Source organism: Balaenoptera borealis, assembly GCF_965194805.1.
Source record: "Balaenoptera borealis genome assembly, chromosome: 4".
NCBI classification, from domain to species: domain Eukaryota; kingdom Metazoa; phylum Chordata; class Mammalia; order Artiodactyla; family Balaenopteridae; genus Balaenoptera; species Balaenoptera borealis.
The window spans coordinates 42013054-42025389 of record NC_138861.1 but is presented as its reverse complement, the minus strand read 5'-3'; the positions used below and the strand labels follow the sequence as shown (position 1 = coordinate 42025389).

At 48.4% G+C, this 12336-nt stretch overlaps 1 protein-coding gene across 8 annotated transcripts in view; it reads left to right on the top strand.

The window, feature by feature from the left end:
* Positions 1 to 12336, top strand: part of GATB (glutamyl-tRNA amidotransferase subunit B) — a 103319-nt gene that overhangs the window by 73026 nt on the left and 17957 nt on the right. For 4 of the 8 annotated variants that reach the window (XM_082389002.1, XM_082389003.1, XM_082389001.1 and 1 more), the window contains 3 exons: positions 1386 to 1464; positions 7879 to 8013; positions 9375 to 11655. In XM_082389002.1, coding sequence (XP_082245128.1) covers positions 1386 to 1464; positions 7879 to 8013; positions 9375 to 9503 — 343 coding nt within the window. In that variant the 3' untranslated portion in view covers positions 9504 to 11655. Of the gene's footprint in view, positions 1 to 1385; positions 1465 to 7878; positions 8014 to 9374; positions 11656 to 12336 lie in introns of those variants that run through there. The other 4 variants (XR_014243608.1, XR_014243609.1, XR_014243610.1 and 1 more) reach the window with 2 other exon arrangements.

Sequence of the window (12336 nt, the reverse complement as noted above, 5' to 3'; positions counted from 1 at the left end):
GGCCTTTATGTTTACTAGGATCGTAGAACATCCAAGAAACCCAAATTTTTAAAACAACCTGGATTCTTTATTACTTGTCAATAAGGTGGGAAGTTAGAGAAAGGGTGTCTTGATTTCCCAGCCCTCTGCCCCTCGTCCTGCTGAGATTTAATCAGGGTGGTCCAGACACTCTGCAAACCTAATATCCTCTTGGAATGATCTTTTATCCATACTTCGGGATAGGCAGACACTTGCAGGACAGTGGGTTGCCTCTGTGTGTCAGCTGTCTCACGTGAACAGCCCTGTGAAGTTTCACTGCACCTGAGTCAGACCTGGTGCACTTGCACTCGGTTGGCATGGAATTCCGGGAAATTGGCGTAGGGGCTAAGCGGTAGTTTCCTTTTTACTATCTAAGAGCTTAACAAAGAAATTAATAGTGAGTGATGGGAACTGAGACTTAAACAGAAGGTGTTTTCAAGTAGTGTTAAACGTTCCAGAAGCTTTCGTTTACACAGACACACTAACGTGCTATTTATAAGTCGTTCCAGTCTATTTAAAACTAGTCCCCTCATGACCTCAGACAGATAGCGTTTCATTAGCCTAGTTGCTGTGTGTGTTTAAAAGTAGTAAAACCGTGTATTTTAAAAGAAATAGTCTGTAATTCAGTCTTTCCACTAATCCTAGGCACTCACCGCCCCCCTCACCCCAGAATGTCAGTTAATGACACTTTACGCATTTGGTTGCCTCTTGGCCTTTTATATCATGGGATCTTGGCAAATAAGTCCCTTCCTAGAAGTGTAGGTATAATGAATTCCAGGTCCTTCTGTGAGAAGCTGTTGAGAGCCTGCGGGAGAGAGCAGCATGTGGTTGCCCATGAGGATGGCTGACGACATGGCTGGTAGTCACTGCGTCCCTAAAAGACAAGCTCTTACAATTAAAAAGAATTTATATTTGCACAAAAACCCTCGAAAACTGGCCTTGTTAGCGGTTTTGTTTGAAGTAATTTTTAGGCTGATCTTTCAATCGAAAATATTTAATTACTGGGTTTTGGTTTTTTTCTCTTCTCGTCATGGTTCATGAATTTTGCAGCCACCTCCTTTTTTTGACTAATTAAACTGAGCAGTTGTCTGTCACTACAACTTCTGCCAAACTGCGGTTATCGTTGGGTAGTAAAATAAAGAAAAACAACACTGGTCACAAAAATGTGTTCTATCCTAAAGTGCAAAATAACTAAATAACATAGAGCCTAACTGGCCTGTTACTTTTATTCCTGGGTGTGGATTTCATTATTCAAACCTACAAAATCACGTGCTTTGATTTTAAATAACCATAAGTGCATACACGGACAGAGTGAAATGTACATGTTTCTTCTCTCCTTTTCTTTCTCTCCTTTTTGGGGCTGCTAGTCCTGTCACACCCTCTGCCCTGGCTGAGCTGCTTGACCTGCTGGACAGGAAAGCCATCTCTTCATCCGCAGCTAAACAGGTATGTCCCCACCTCCCGAAGTGTCCGACCACCCTGCCAGCCCAGTACATGTTTTATGTGAAACTCAAATGCCATCGCTAAGTGAATTTCATCATTGAAGTATTAAATGCTTCTAAGTGCTACTTTTATACCGAGAGGTAGAAACATTTTATTTAGCAAATGAAATAAAGCCAGTACTATGTATGACGCAGGTAATTTGCTTCTCATCTTTGCTAACCAGAGGGGGTAGTTGTTTGGCTTTGCCTGGAATGTTTCCCAAACATTTGTTTACATGAAAGGTGGGCCCTGAAGCTCCTGGGGGCTCCGGCCTGTGCGCGTCCCCCGTGCCCTGTGTGGCCGACACTGCTCCCTGGCCCTTGTCCTCCCTCTCCCTTCCTCTGCAGCCTCCCACCCAGTACCAGGGGCTCGTTTGTCTTGTCACGTGGTTGCCCCTGAAAGTCAGTCTTCCAGCAAGAAAGGTGAGGCCAGACAGCCTGCCTCCCACTTAGTAGATCAAATTTTACACACAGGCCCAGTGTGTGAAAACCCGGAAAAATAGCATCCTCATCAAAGGCGGCCTTCCGCCTCATCTCCAGCCCCACCTGACAGTCTCAGGTGGGCGCAAGTTTCCTGGAACTCAGAGAACTCTTACAAATAAGCACCCAGAAGGATAATGAACACCAAGGCGGCCGCCTGATCTCGACTTCAGATATCACAGCTGTCAGTTCTTCAGCCAGTAACTTAATGTTATTTTAATGGTGCCTTTGGCATTTAATATTTATACATGTCCTCAGTAGTGGCAGGTTACATAGCGAGGCTTTGGAAAAGCGGCTGCTTTTGGCTAATTACGAGGCACCATGGAGCATACACCCAGCTCTGTGCTGTGAAGCTGGGGACGGGAACTAATAAAGGCTCTGTTTACCCACCACCAAGTGAGGCTGTCAAGTATAGGGACTTGCGCCACATTTAGGAAAGGGTTTTGGTTGCCTGGATGTCAGAGGAATACAAATGTTTATGACAGTGCTCAGCAGTAGCAGGATGATTAGATGGCCTGAGGGCAGAAGGAAACTCTGTATATACACATAAGAGCAAATGAATTGTTGCATTTGAAACCAAAGAGGAAAAAAACCTTCCCCTTCCTACTCCTCCTGCCCCAGCAAAGAAAACCTAGTGCAGATAATATGTTAGGTTCAGAGGGAAGAGACTGGAACTGCGGGGGAATGCTGACAGCTGGGTTCAGATACAGATAGAGACATTTTTGGATTCTGTCGGCGTCCAGCATGTTTAAAGGAGGTGGGGTGAATCCTGGCTTCTGTAAGGCAATCACAGAACCAAACTAAAAGTCTGATTGTGTGTCCCATGAGGGCATCTCCCTTACACACCATTGCCTTAGGGGATTTGCTTTTTAATTTTTCTACCTTGTTTTCTGTTTTTTTAAAAAATCACTGATCTTCTGGTGGAAAAAAAATGGTATTTGTTCATTGTGACAAACTTAAGTAATGCTGACAAATATAAAGATTTTCCAATTCTACCACCTTGAAATAACTACCATTAATACTGGGTGAACGGGACTTCCCTGGCGGTCCAGTGGTTAAGACTCCGCGCTTCCATTGCAGGGGGCGCGGGTTCGATCCCTGGTCAGGGAACTAAGATTCCACATGCTGCACGGCATGGCCAAAAATTTTTTAAAATTAAAAAATATATATATATATTGGGTGAACATCATCCTCGGCAGCTTTCTGTGCATACATAGAGTTAGCAGGGTGGATTGTGGGCTGGGCAGACAGGAGGTTAGAAAAATAAGGCTTGTGAAAATAAGAGGTTTTAGTGTACTGTTTTTTAGTTTTATTTTTTAAGAAGCGTACAGTTCATTGGTTTTTAGTATAGTCACAAGGTTATAACCATCACCACTATCTAATTCCAGAACATTTTCATCACCGCAAAAACATAACCCTGCATCCAATTAGCAGTTTCGCCCCATTAACCCCTTACCCTGGGCAACTGCTAATCTACTGTCTGTCTCTATGGATTGGCCTAGTCTGGGCATTTAAGATAAATGGACTCATACAATATGTGGCCTTTTGTGTCTGGCTTCTTTCACATAGTGTCATGTTTTCAAAGTCCATCTATGTTGTGTCAGTACTTCATGCCTTTTTATGGCTAAAGAATATCCCATCGTGTGGACAGAACCACATTTTGTCTACCATTCATCAGTAAGTGGACACTTGTGTTGTTTCCTGGTTTTGGCTCTTATAGATAATGCTGCTGTGAACATGTATGTACAGGGTTTTGTTGGCGCATATGTTTTCAAATTTCTTGGGGCTGTACCTATAGGAATGGAATCTCTGGGTCACGTGGTAATTGTATGTTTAACATTTTGAGGACCTGCCGGACTGTTTTCCAAATGGGCTGCACCATTTTACAGTCCCCTCAGCAGTGTGTGAGGGTTCCAGTTTCTCCACATCCCCGCCAGCCCTTGTAATTTTCCTGCTTTTTGATTGTAGTCATCCTAGTAGGTGTAAAGTAGTAGCTCATGGTGTATTGATTTGCGTTTCCCTGATGACTAATTACATTGAGCGTCTTATTTTTATAGTCTACTGTAAAATGTAACACATAAATGTGTTATAATTAATTTTTACTGAATCTGACAGAGGAATCCAAGTAGGCCTTAGGTTTTAGAAACCCTGGGAGGCAGAATGACTCTGGTTCCACTGGTTACTGGTGTTTCCTCTGACAGAACTGGAAGAGGTCCTACTAGTGGTTGAATAACCAGGAGATGAGAAAGAAAGTTGACTGAGAAAATGACTCCTAAGGATGACAGATACGCAGAAGGAGTCACCCTGCCCTGGGAACGTTCTGAACTCCAAAGACTCTCCCACTTTACGTCTAATTTATTATTAATCCACCTCTTGCCATCCGGCTCTCCCTTCCATGATTGTCCATTATTTTCATCCCTGACATGTTTCACTGCCGCTTCCCCCCAGGTGTCCCAACAGTGCTTCTGAGATTTACAGACCTCACCCCCTCAGCTCCCTGGGCCCCAGGGGAGTTAAGAGGTTGCTGCCATGAGGCAGCGCTGTCTTTCAGAAACAGAAACTCAAAGATTATTTATCATCGTGAGCAACCTCCTGGTAACTGTAGACAAAAGCACCCGGGCTTCTCTCACAGGATCCGGTTCTGTCTAAAGAAGTGGCCCCCGTCTCCTCCCCTCGCCAAGGACAGGGCACACCAGACTCCCACCTGCAGAATCACAACACCCCTGCAGCTAGCATGCCAGGGTCCTGAGCCTCTGGGGACTCGGGGGCCCCGGGCGTTGTCCGGACTGCTGGCCGGCCAGGCCCCAGGGGAGATCACGCCAGATGCCTACGTGTCTCCTCGGTGCGAGCCTGGAGTAGGTGCAGACGGTCCGCCGTCTCCCAAGGATTGTCCCTCTGCTGCTTCCTGTGGGACCAGGCTGGACTGGGACTCCGCAGAGAGGGAAGTCGGATTTTAACACGCGAGTGTGCCATGTAAGCAATTTCCTCTTGTCTACTTTGGGGTCTACTTTAAACAGAAATCACCAAAAACCTTTTAATGTAGAAAATGTTACGTCGTGCAGTAAAACTTAGGAATGATTTAATGTCTTTTTCTCCCTTTTAGTGCGTCAGTTCTTTGCACATTTTCCTGTGCCCTGCTTCTCTTAAGGGCCTAGATTGATGTCTGTGCCTTTCTAGAAGAATGACCTTTCACGATACTTGCCTTTGCCCAGAGGGGCCCCCTCTCTATCTGTCACCGCTCCCTCCCTGCCCTCTCCCTGGGACAGATCTTTCCGCCACCCTCTGACCCTGGAAGCCCCAAACAGGCAGGGACAGGCCAGGAGCCTGTGTGCTCTCCTTTTGTCCTTCCCTCCAGATTCCTTAAAAATAGCTTTAGCTAGAGAAATGGTTGGGTAGTAGTTAGGAGGGCGTGTGCTCGGTCACCAGGAACTGAAGCCTGAGTTTCCGCCCCATGTGTCAGAGCCGGCTTCGGTGGTCGGGGTGTGATCGGGGGTCCCCAGCTTGCAGTACTCCCTACCCCGGTGGCCATTTATTAACCCAGATGACCGGCCCTGCACCAGGACCCCCTTGTGATGTGGTTTGTCTTGGGTGAGCAGCAGCAGGCCTCGGAGCCGCGCGCCTGGCCAGAAACAATTGCACTTCGATAGCACTTCCCAGGGTGGTGATTAAACACGGACAAAAGCTGAGGATTTATGCCGCAGCACGAGGCTGGCAAGCACAGAGCCACGATGTCTGCAGCCAGGAGGCCAGGGGAGGCCGCAGAGTCTGGCCTGGAGGCGGCTGGGCCCCCTTTAGTGGCTCCCGCCCTGCTGGGCTGCAGCCAGGAGGGCACTATCTGTGCCTTAAATAGGAACAAGCAGAGGATTGGATTCTGGAATCCAGTGTGTCAGCCCAGGGGAGCTAATTTGGGAAGTGAGTAAGCTGATGTGTTCTAACTCTGGGAGTGGGAGAGCCCTGCAGCCACCGGGCATTTGCTCCTGGAGGCTGCTGAGGTGTGCTTCCCTAGGTCACTCCTTGGTACCCCTCCCCACCCTCTCAGGGGGCAGCCAGCCTCTCTGCATGTAAAAGCATCGTCCCAGCATTGTCCTGCTTCTCCTTCTGAAAGGTGTGGTTTGGCCTTGGTCCCTGACTGCCTCAGTTGCCTTTATTCTTGTTATTTTGGCCCAAGCAGATCCAACCAGTGTTTGGGCCTGTCGGGTCCCAGCTGTATTGGGTGCCAGGCAAAGGTTGACCCCTGGGCGGCCAGCTCAGCTCTGCACTTGCAGCCACAGTGGCTGCAGGGGCCTGTGACCACCAGGCGTTCAGCTCTTCGCAGCCCTGGGCTGCAAGCAGCGTCCACACCTGCCGGGCTTTCCTGTAAAGAGTTGCTGCGTAGATTCTCATAAGGGAGACCTTGCAGGTGATTTCTGTTATGAGCCAGGGATCTGATCTCTCTTGAGATCTCTAGCCTACCAGTAGGGGGTCATTTAATTAAATCATGATGAATATTAGATTTTGTTGTTAATACAAGAAAGTACTTCTGTAATCAGTGAAACAGAAGCAGGTTACAAATTGTATATGTGCTGTGGTCACAATTATGTTACAAAACAGAAAGAAAACCATGGAAGGGAAAATACCAGAATACTAACATTGGTCACCTTGAGGGGATGGGAATCGGGTAAGATTTCACTTTGTCTTTTCTGTATTTCCTTCCTTATTTTCTACAGTGAACACGTATTAAATTTTATAATTAGGAACAATGTTTTATAATTGTAAGTCTTATTCAAGAGAAATAAATCTATCAGGGAAAGGGGGCAGAGAAGCTCTTCAGACACAGTCTGATCCGCATCACAGATTGTCTGTTCTCCAGTTCCTGTGCTGTGGGCACGCCATCAATACGTCTGCTGAGAGCAGGGGAGGTTCTTACCTGCTGTGTGCCCCTCTCTCCTCAATGCCTTTCTCATTGTCGGCTGAATACACATTTGAAGAATTGAGTTGGAGGCACTTATGTTCAGTATTTTTCTAAGAGCGGGGACAGGTCTGCGTATGCGGCCAGGGCTGTGTGGTGGTCGCCAGAGTGTGCCCTGTGGGGGCGCTTTCGGAAGGATGCCCCAGAGACGCCTCTGGACCACAGTCACCGTGGGTGCCCGACAGCCGAGCTGAAGGCACACTGTTCCGGGCAGGGGGGCTCCTGGCTGGAAAGTGCTCAGTGCTGACTGCTGGCTGAGCTGGAGGCTAACGGGATCCACTCCCCTTCCAGCTCACACTAGAGAAACAGGCACTGTGGAAAACTGCCCTGGGACACCCCTTCTTTACAAATGTCTTCCTTTTTTCCAACTTTATTAAGTTTGGGAATTGGTTATTTTTTTAAGTAGAAAAATACCCACACCGTCAACTGCTAATTATCCTAGCCAGGTTCGGGGCCACATCCACCTGTGGGGTAAGCCTTGGGCCCCGAGGATTGTGATTTATGTTTTTCGTTATTTTTCATTCTGTATCTTCATTATGGGCCCCTCGCTCGCCCCCTCCCCGAAAAAACTCCCATTTCCCAGCAGAGGCCGAGTTTTCATGACCCCTCTAAGCGCAGTGGTTCCCTCTTGCAGCCCGTGTGGCCCCATCCTTCACCAACATGTCACCGCAATTGATTGATTCAGTGGCATTCCCGTCAGCAGGGGCACTGTGAGTGATCATCTTCTCACACTCCCCGCCCTCCCTGCTGTGCCCTTGGAGTCGGCGAGTGGGGACGACCCGTCTCCGCCAGCATCTTCACCGGCAGGGTCTCGGGCTCTGTTCTGAGGGCGCAGCTCAGCGCGGGGAGGCCCCGGGTGTGTCTGCACGCGGCTGGGAACTCACTGACTGCTCTTCCACCCCAGCAAGTGGAGCTGGCAGAAGAGCTGACCCCGCCCCTCTCCGCCCGCAGGTGTTTGAGGAACTGTGGAGGAGTAAGGGCAAGACCCCAGCACAGATGGTTGCAGAAAAGAAGCTTGAACTGATGCAGGATGCAGAGGCGCTGGAGCAGCTCTGCCGCTCCGTGCTGGAGGCGCATCCTCAAGTGGTAATTAGCCCCTCGGGGGAAGGGGGTCTGCACGCGCAGCGGCAGGTGGGCAGGGGGTTGCCGGCAGAGGCCCAGGGCCAGGGCCGCCTGAGGACTCAGCCAGGAGCCCCTCTGCTTCTCCCCCTGGCAGCCCAGCGGAGCTTCCTAATAACGGTTGGCCCGGTTTCATCAATAATCCCCCAGTTATTTTTGTCAGTTTTAAGCTAGAATCAAGAGATGAAATTAGGTGACTATTGGAAAAATACAGCTTTTCCTAGAAGGAAAATTCCCCCCTGGAGCTTAATCTCATGGAGTTTCGGTTGAAGGGGGTGTTAGCAAGTTTCGACCTCCCAGGCCCGTGGCCCTCTCCCAAGGTTGCCGAGCTCTGCTTTGTAAGAGGACCTCTCTTTCAGGAAGCAGCAGGCAGCACTGCACAGGGGCAGAGACAGGGAAACACTTCAGTTCCGTGCCTTTGAGAGCCGCGAAGAAAGGCAGAAGGGAACATTATTTGTAAATTACGGAGAAAATCCTTGACAGGAACATAGCTGGAAATCAAGTCATTCTGTGTTCTGAGCGTAGAACAAAATAGAACAGCTAAAATGAGGAGCATCCCTCCCTCCCCAAGTCTAATCATATTGTCCAGAGATACTTTTCAGTGGGGAATAAAATTGCTAGCATCCCTTTCAGAATGATACCACCTACCCATCCACTTGCGGGGACACTAACAGCTCTGTGAAGAGCTCTCGATAAGGAAAATGAGCTTGCGCAGGGTCTCGGCAATCTCCATCTTCCAGCCTCATCTGGAGTGACTGATAAAGACACACTTTTAGTTTCAGACTCAGAATGCAGCACCGCGCGCAGATACTCGCAGACGCTGTTGCCGATCAGAAGCAGGAGGTCGGGCGGGTGGCCCTGAAGGGGTTTCTGTTTGACGGGCACTCAGCGCCCCCTGCCCCGGCCCTTCCGGCCTGCCAGCCAGCCACTCCCCCACCCAGATGCTCGGGGAGCGTTGCCATCTCGTGGCTTCGTCTTCTAGCAAACGAGCTTCTTGGCAGGGAGTGGGGGGAGGAGAGCCCGCTGAGCCCCCGGAGGGTCGGGGGCTTCACGATCGGGCACCCGGGTCCCGCGCACCGAACCCTCAGCTGTGACACGTCAAGGCCCTCCTCACTCCCTTTTAATCAGGGGACGGGCTAGCACACACCTCCTTTGCCAGAAGCCCAGAAACCTCCTCCGAAGGTCACCCCCTCCCCTTTTTCCTTTTCTCATTCTATATCTAATACAGAAAAAAGAAACTGAATTTAAGTTTCCATAAACGTAAACTTGATTTAAGATTTTTAGGCGAGAGCCTCTATTTTCTCCTCTAAAATAATCTGTCTTTAAAGGTCACGGATGTAAAGAAGGGAAACCCCAGGGCCATAAACAAACTGATTGGGTTGGTCCGAAGAGCGACTCTCGGCCGAGCGGATCCGACGGTGATAAAGGAGGTGCTGGAGAGGCAGCTGTCGTCGTGACGGCTTCGGGTCCCCCTGCCACGGCCGGGCTGGAGCCTGTGCGCTGACGTCCTAGGCCCCAGCCTGACGCCCCGCCCGACCTGCGCCTTGAGGTGCCACCTCCACGCAGACCAGGCCTGGCGCCGTTGTTCATCGACGTCACACGCTTCCGGGGGAGGTGCAGCAGTGGTGAGAAACAGCACGTCCTAGTGCGCAGTGACGCCGAGCTCAATGCCACATGCTGTTTCAGATACTGGCACCGCCCTAGGAACACGTTTCATTCCGCAGGTCCCTCGACAAATATTTTTAAGCCCATGCTAAGGGCCGGGCGTTGTTCCAGGTGCTGGGGATTAGCAATGATGAAGCGAGGCCATGATCTGGATGCGGTCTTTTGTTTGGGGCGCTCTCATTAGCCTTAGTACCAGGAATTAGCTGTATTCTCCCACCCACTGAGGAAAAGTGATGTTGCCTATTCAACGCCCAGGGATCCCAGAAGGCAGAGGTCTGAGAATAAATGATTTTTTTTTTTTTTTTTTTTGGTAAAAAAGACAACAGAAGTTTTCAAATAAATTTAATGAATAAAATTTATACTGAAATATCACATAAAAAATTAACTTACACGTCGAAGATCGGGCAGTGGACAACCCCCCTCCCCACCCTCAGACCGAAAGTTTTAAAAGGCGAAAAAAAAGCTGTAACATTAAACTGACTTGTTTTGCCTGGAAAGAATAAGATGGTAAGCTAGTAAATCAAAATCTTGACCTTTAATGGTAACTGTGGTACAGTTAACAGTAGTCCATGGAGGCTGCGTTGCCCTCACCCCGGTTCTCGTGGCAATAATACTATTTCTCCGTCGCACTGGGGCACCCCTTTGTTCACCGCACGCCTTTGTTACCTCTGACTCACAACACTAAAGACCAGTTTTGCAAGTGCTGTTTTTTAAAAGCACATGTCAAATAAACTGTGACATAAAATTTTTGGAGGCCCTGATTTTACACTGAATTCTCTCTTGTACTAAGAAGAGTACAAACATTTCCGTCATGAACGGTGCTCCAGTGGCAGCTGGGGACCCGGAGGAGAGCCACCAACTTAGCAGCTCATGGTTCCTGGTTGCAGACGATCGCTCAGGACTTCCCTAACTAGGAGTAAAGAGAGGACTGCCCCTCTTCCCAGCCAGAAAAGCAGGGACCAGTCATCTGGCTTATTTCAGACAAGCATGAAGAGGTAAGGTTTTTTAAAAAACTAACTTTTTAAAAAATGAGTGACTTAGAAGTGTTAAGAGAATACGGTACGTTACATCACCCAGGAAGCCGCGTGCCCCTCGCGCATCCCGTTGCAGTACTGAAAACTCCTGGGCCTGACAGTAAAATACTTTCATCAAACCTCTTTTCGAGAGAGAAAGGCAGGGCCAGTCCCCACCCCCCCAACCCCATAGCTCCTGAGTCTGGAATCTGGCGGGATCATGATTTTGTAAGAAATGATAAGATTCAGTTTTGTTTTACAAACTCCATTTTCACCAAAGGTCTGGCTTCTTGGTCATCAACACTTACAGAAAGCACTGGATGATCTTTCCAGACCATTTTAAATCAAGGGCTTACTTAAGTGGGGTCTGGAGAGGGGCAGGGACAGCGAAATGAAGGCCATTTACCAACAATATCATGTCATATGTAAACCGTCTTATGGACTGATCATTTCAGGAGAAAAATGCCATTGCTGGGGTCAGGGGTAGAGGGAGGGCGGAATGGGTAAAGGGGATCAACTATATGGTGGCAGACAGAAACTCAGCCTTTGATGGTGAATACACTGTAGTGTATGGAGAAGTCAAAATATAATGTTATACACGTGAAACATATAATGTTATAAACCAGTTACCTCAACACACAAAAAAGCACTTGATCTTTACAATGCTAACTAACTGTCATCCAGCTCTGACAATTGCTTGTTGTCTTGAAGGCCCACTTCTGAAATCCTAAAAATGAGATTGTGTTGTTATAACTGCTCATAGAAAGAAAAAAACATATCAAAGCACAGCTCAGATATCTTACTTGGAACCTGACTAGATATTCAAAATATATGTTTATCTAACACCCTAAGAAATTCACAAAGTATGGCTCTACTTGTAACTGGGCTTCAGTGAAATACAATTTTAAATACATTTTTGCACAAGTGTGAATTTAGTCTGGTTCTCTGTTTGCTATTCAGGGGGAAATCTCATTAAAAGGTATGAGTTGGCGCCATAGGTGAAGCCAGTGCCATCTGTCATTGGAGCCCACACACCTGGAGGCTGGGAGGGCAACATGCTGGAAGACTGGCTCCCCCGGGTGGGCCTGCACCAGCTCGGCCTGGTCAGGCCCAAACCGGGTGCCCTGTGGCTTGAGGAGGAGGTTGGTTGGTCGGCTGGTTCTGGGGGGAGGGGAGGAATGGCGGCCTCAGCACTCGGCATGCTACCTGGCACAGGATCAGTTTTTAGCAAAAGTTCATTACGTTTATAAAACAAAATTAATCGACAACCTTTTGTGGGAGTCCCTCTGTATGAGGGGTGGGTGCTGCCATCCACTAGGCTTTTAAACTCTGGGTCTAGGAAGGAGCTTTTTGACTCTGTCCAGGCTTATGCGTCAAGGTGAACTTCTGTTCCCATCTTTTAAGATGTAGACAACCCAGGGGGAAAAACGTCATTATTTATACCAAGTTAAGGATGTTTTTAGCTGAGCTCCCTCCCTCCCTTCTTTTTGGTAATTATGGCTAATCTGGAAGAAGGCTATGAATTGTTTTCAAGTAAACACTCTCCTAGAGCTTTGCGTTGGTTGGTTAGTTCAATATATAGCTTACGGCCACGACCCACAATCCATATTGT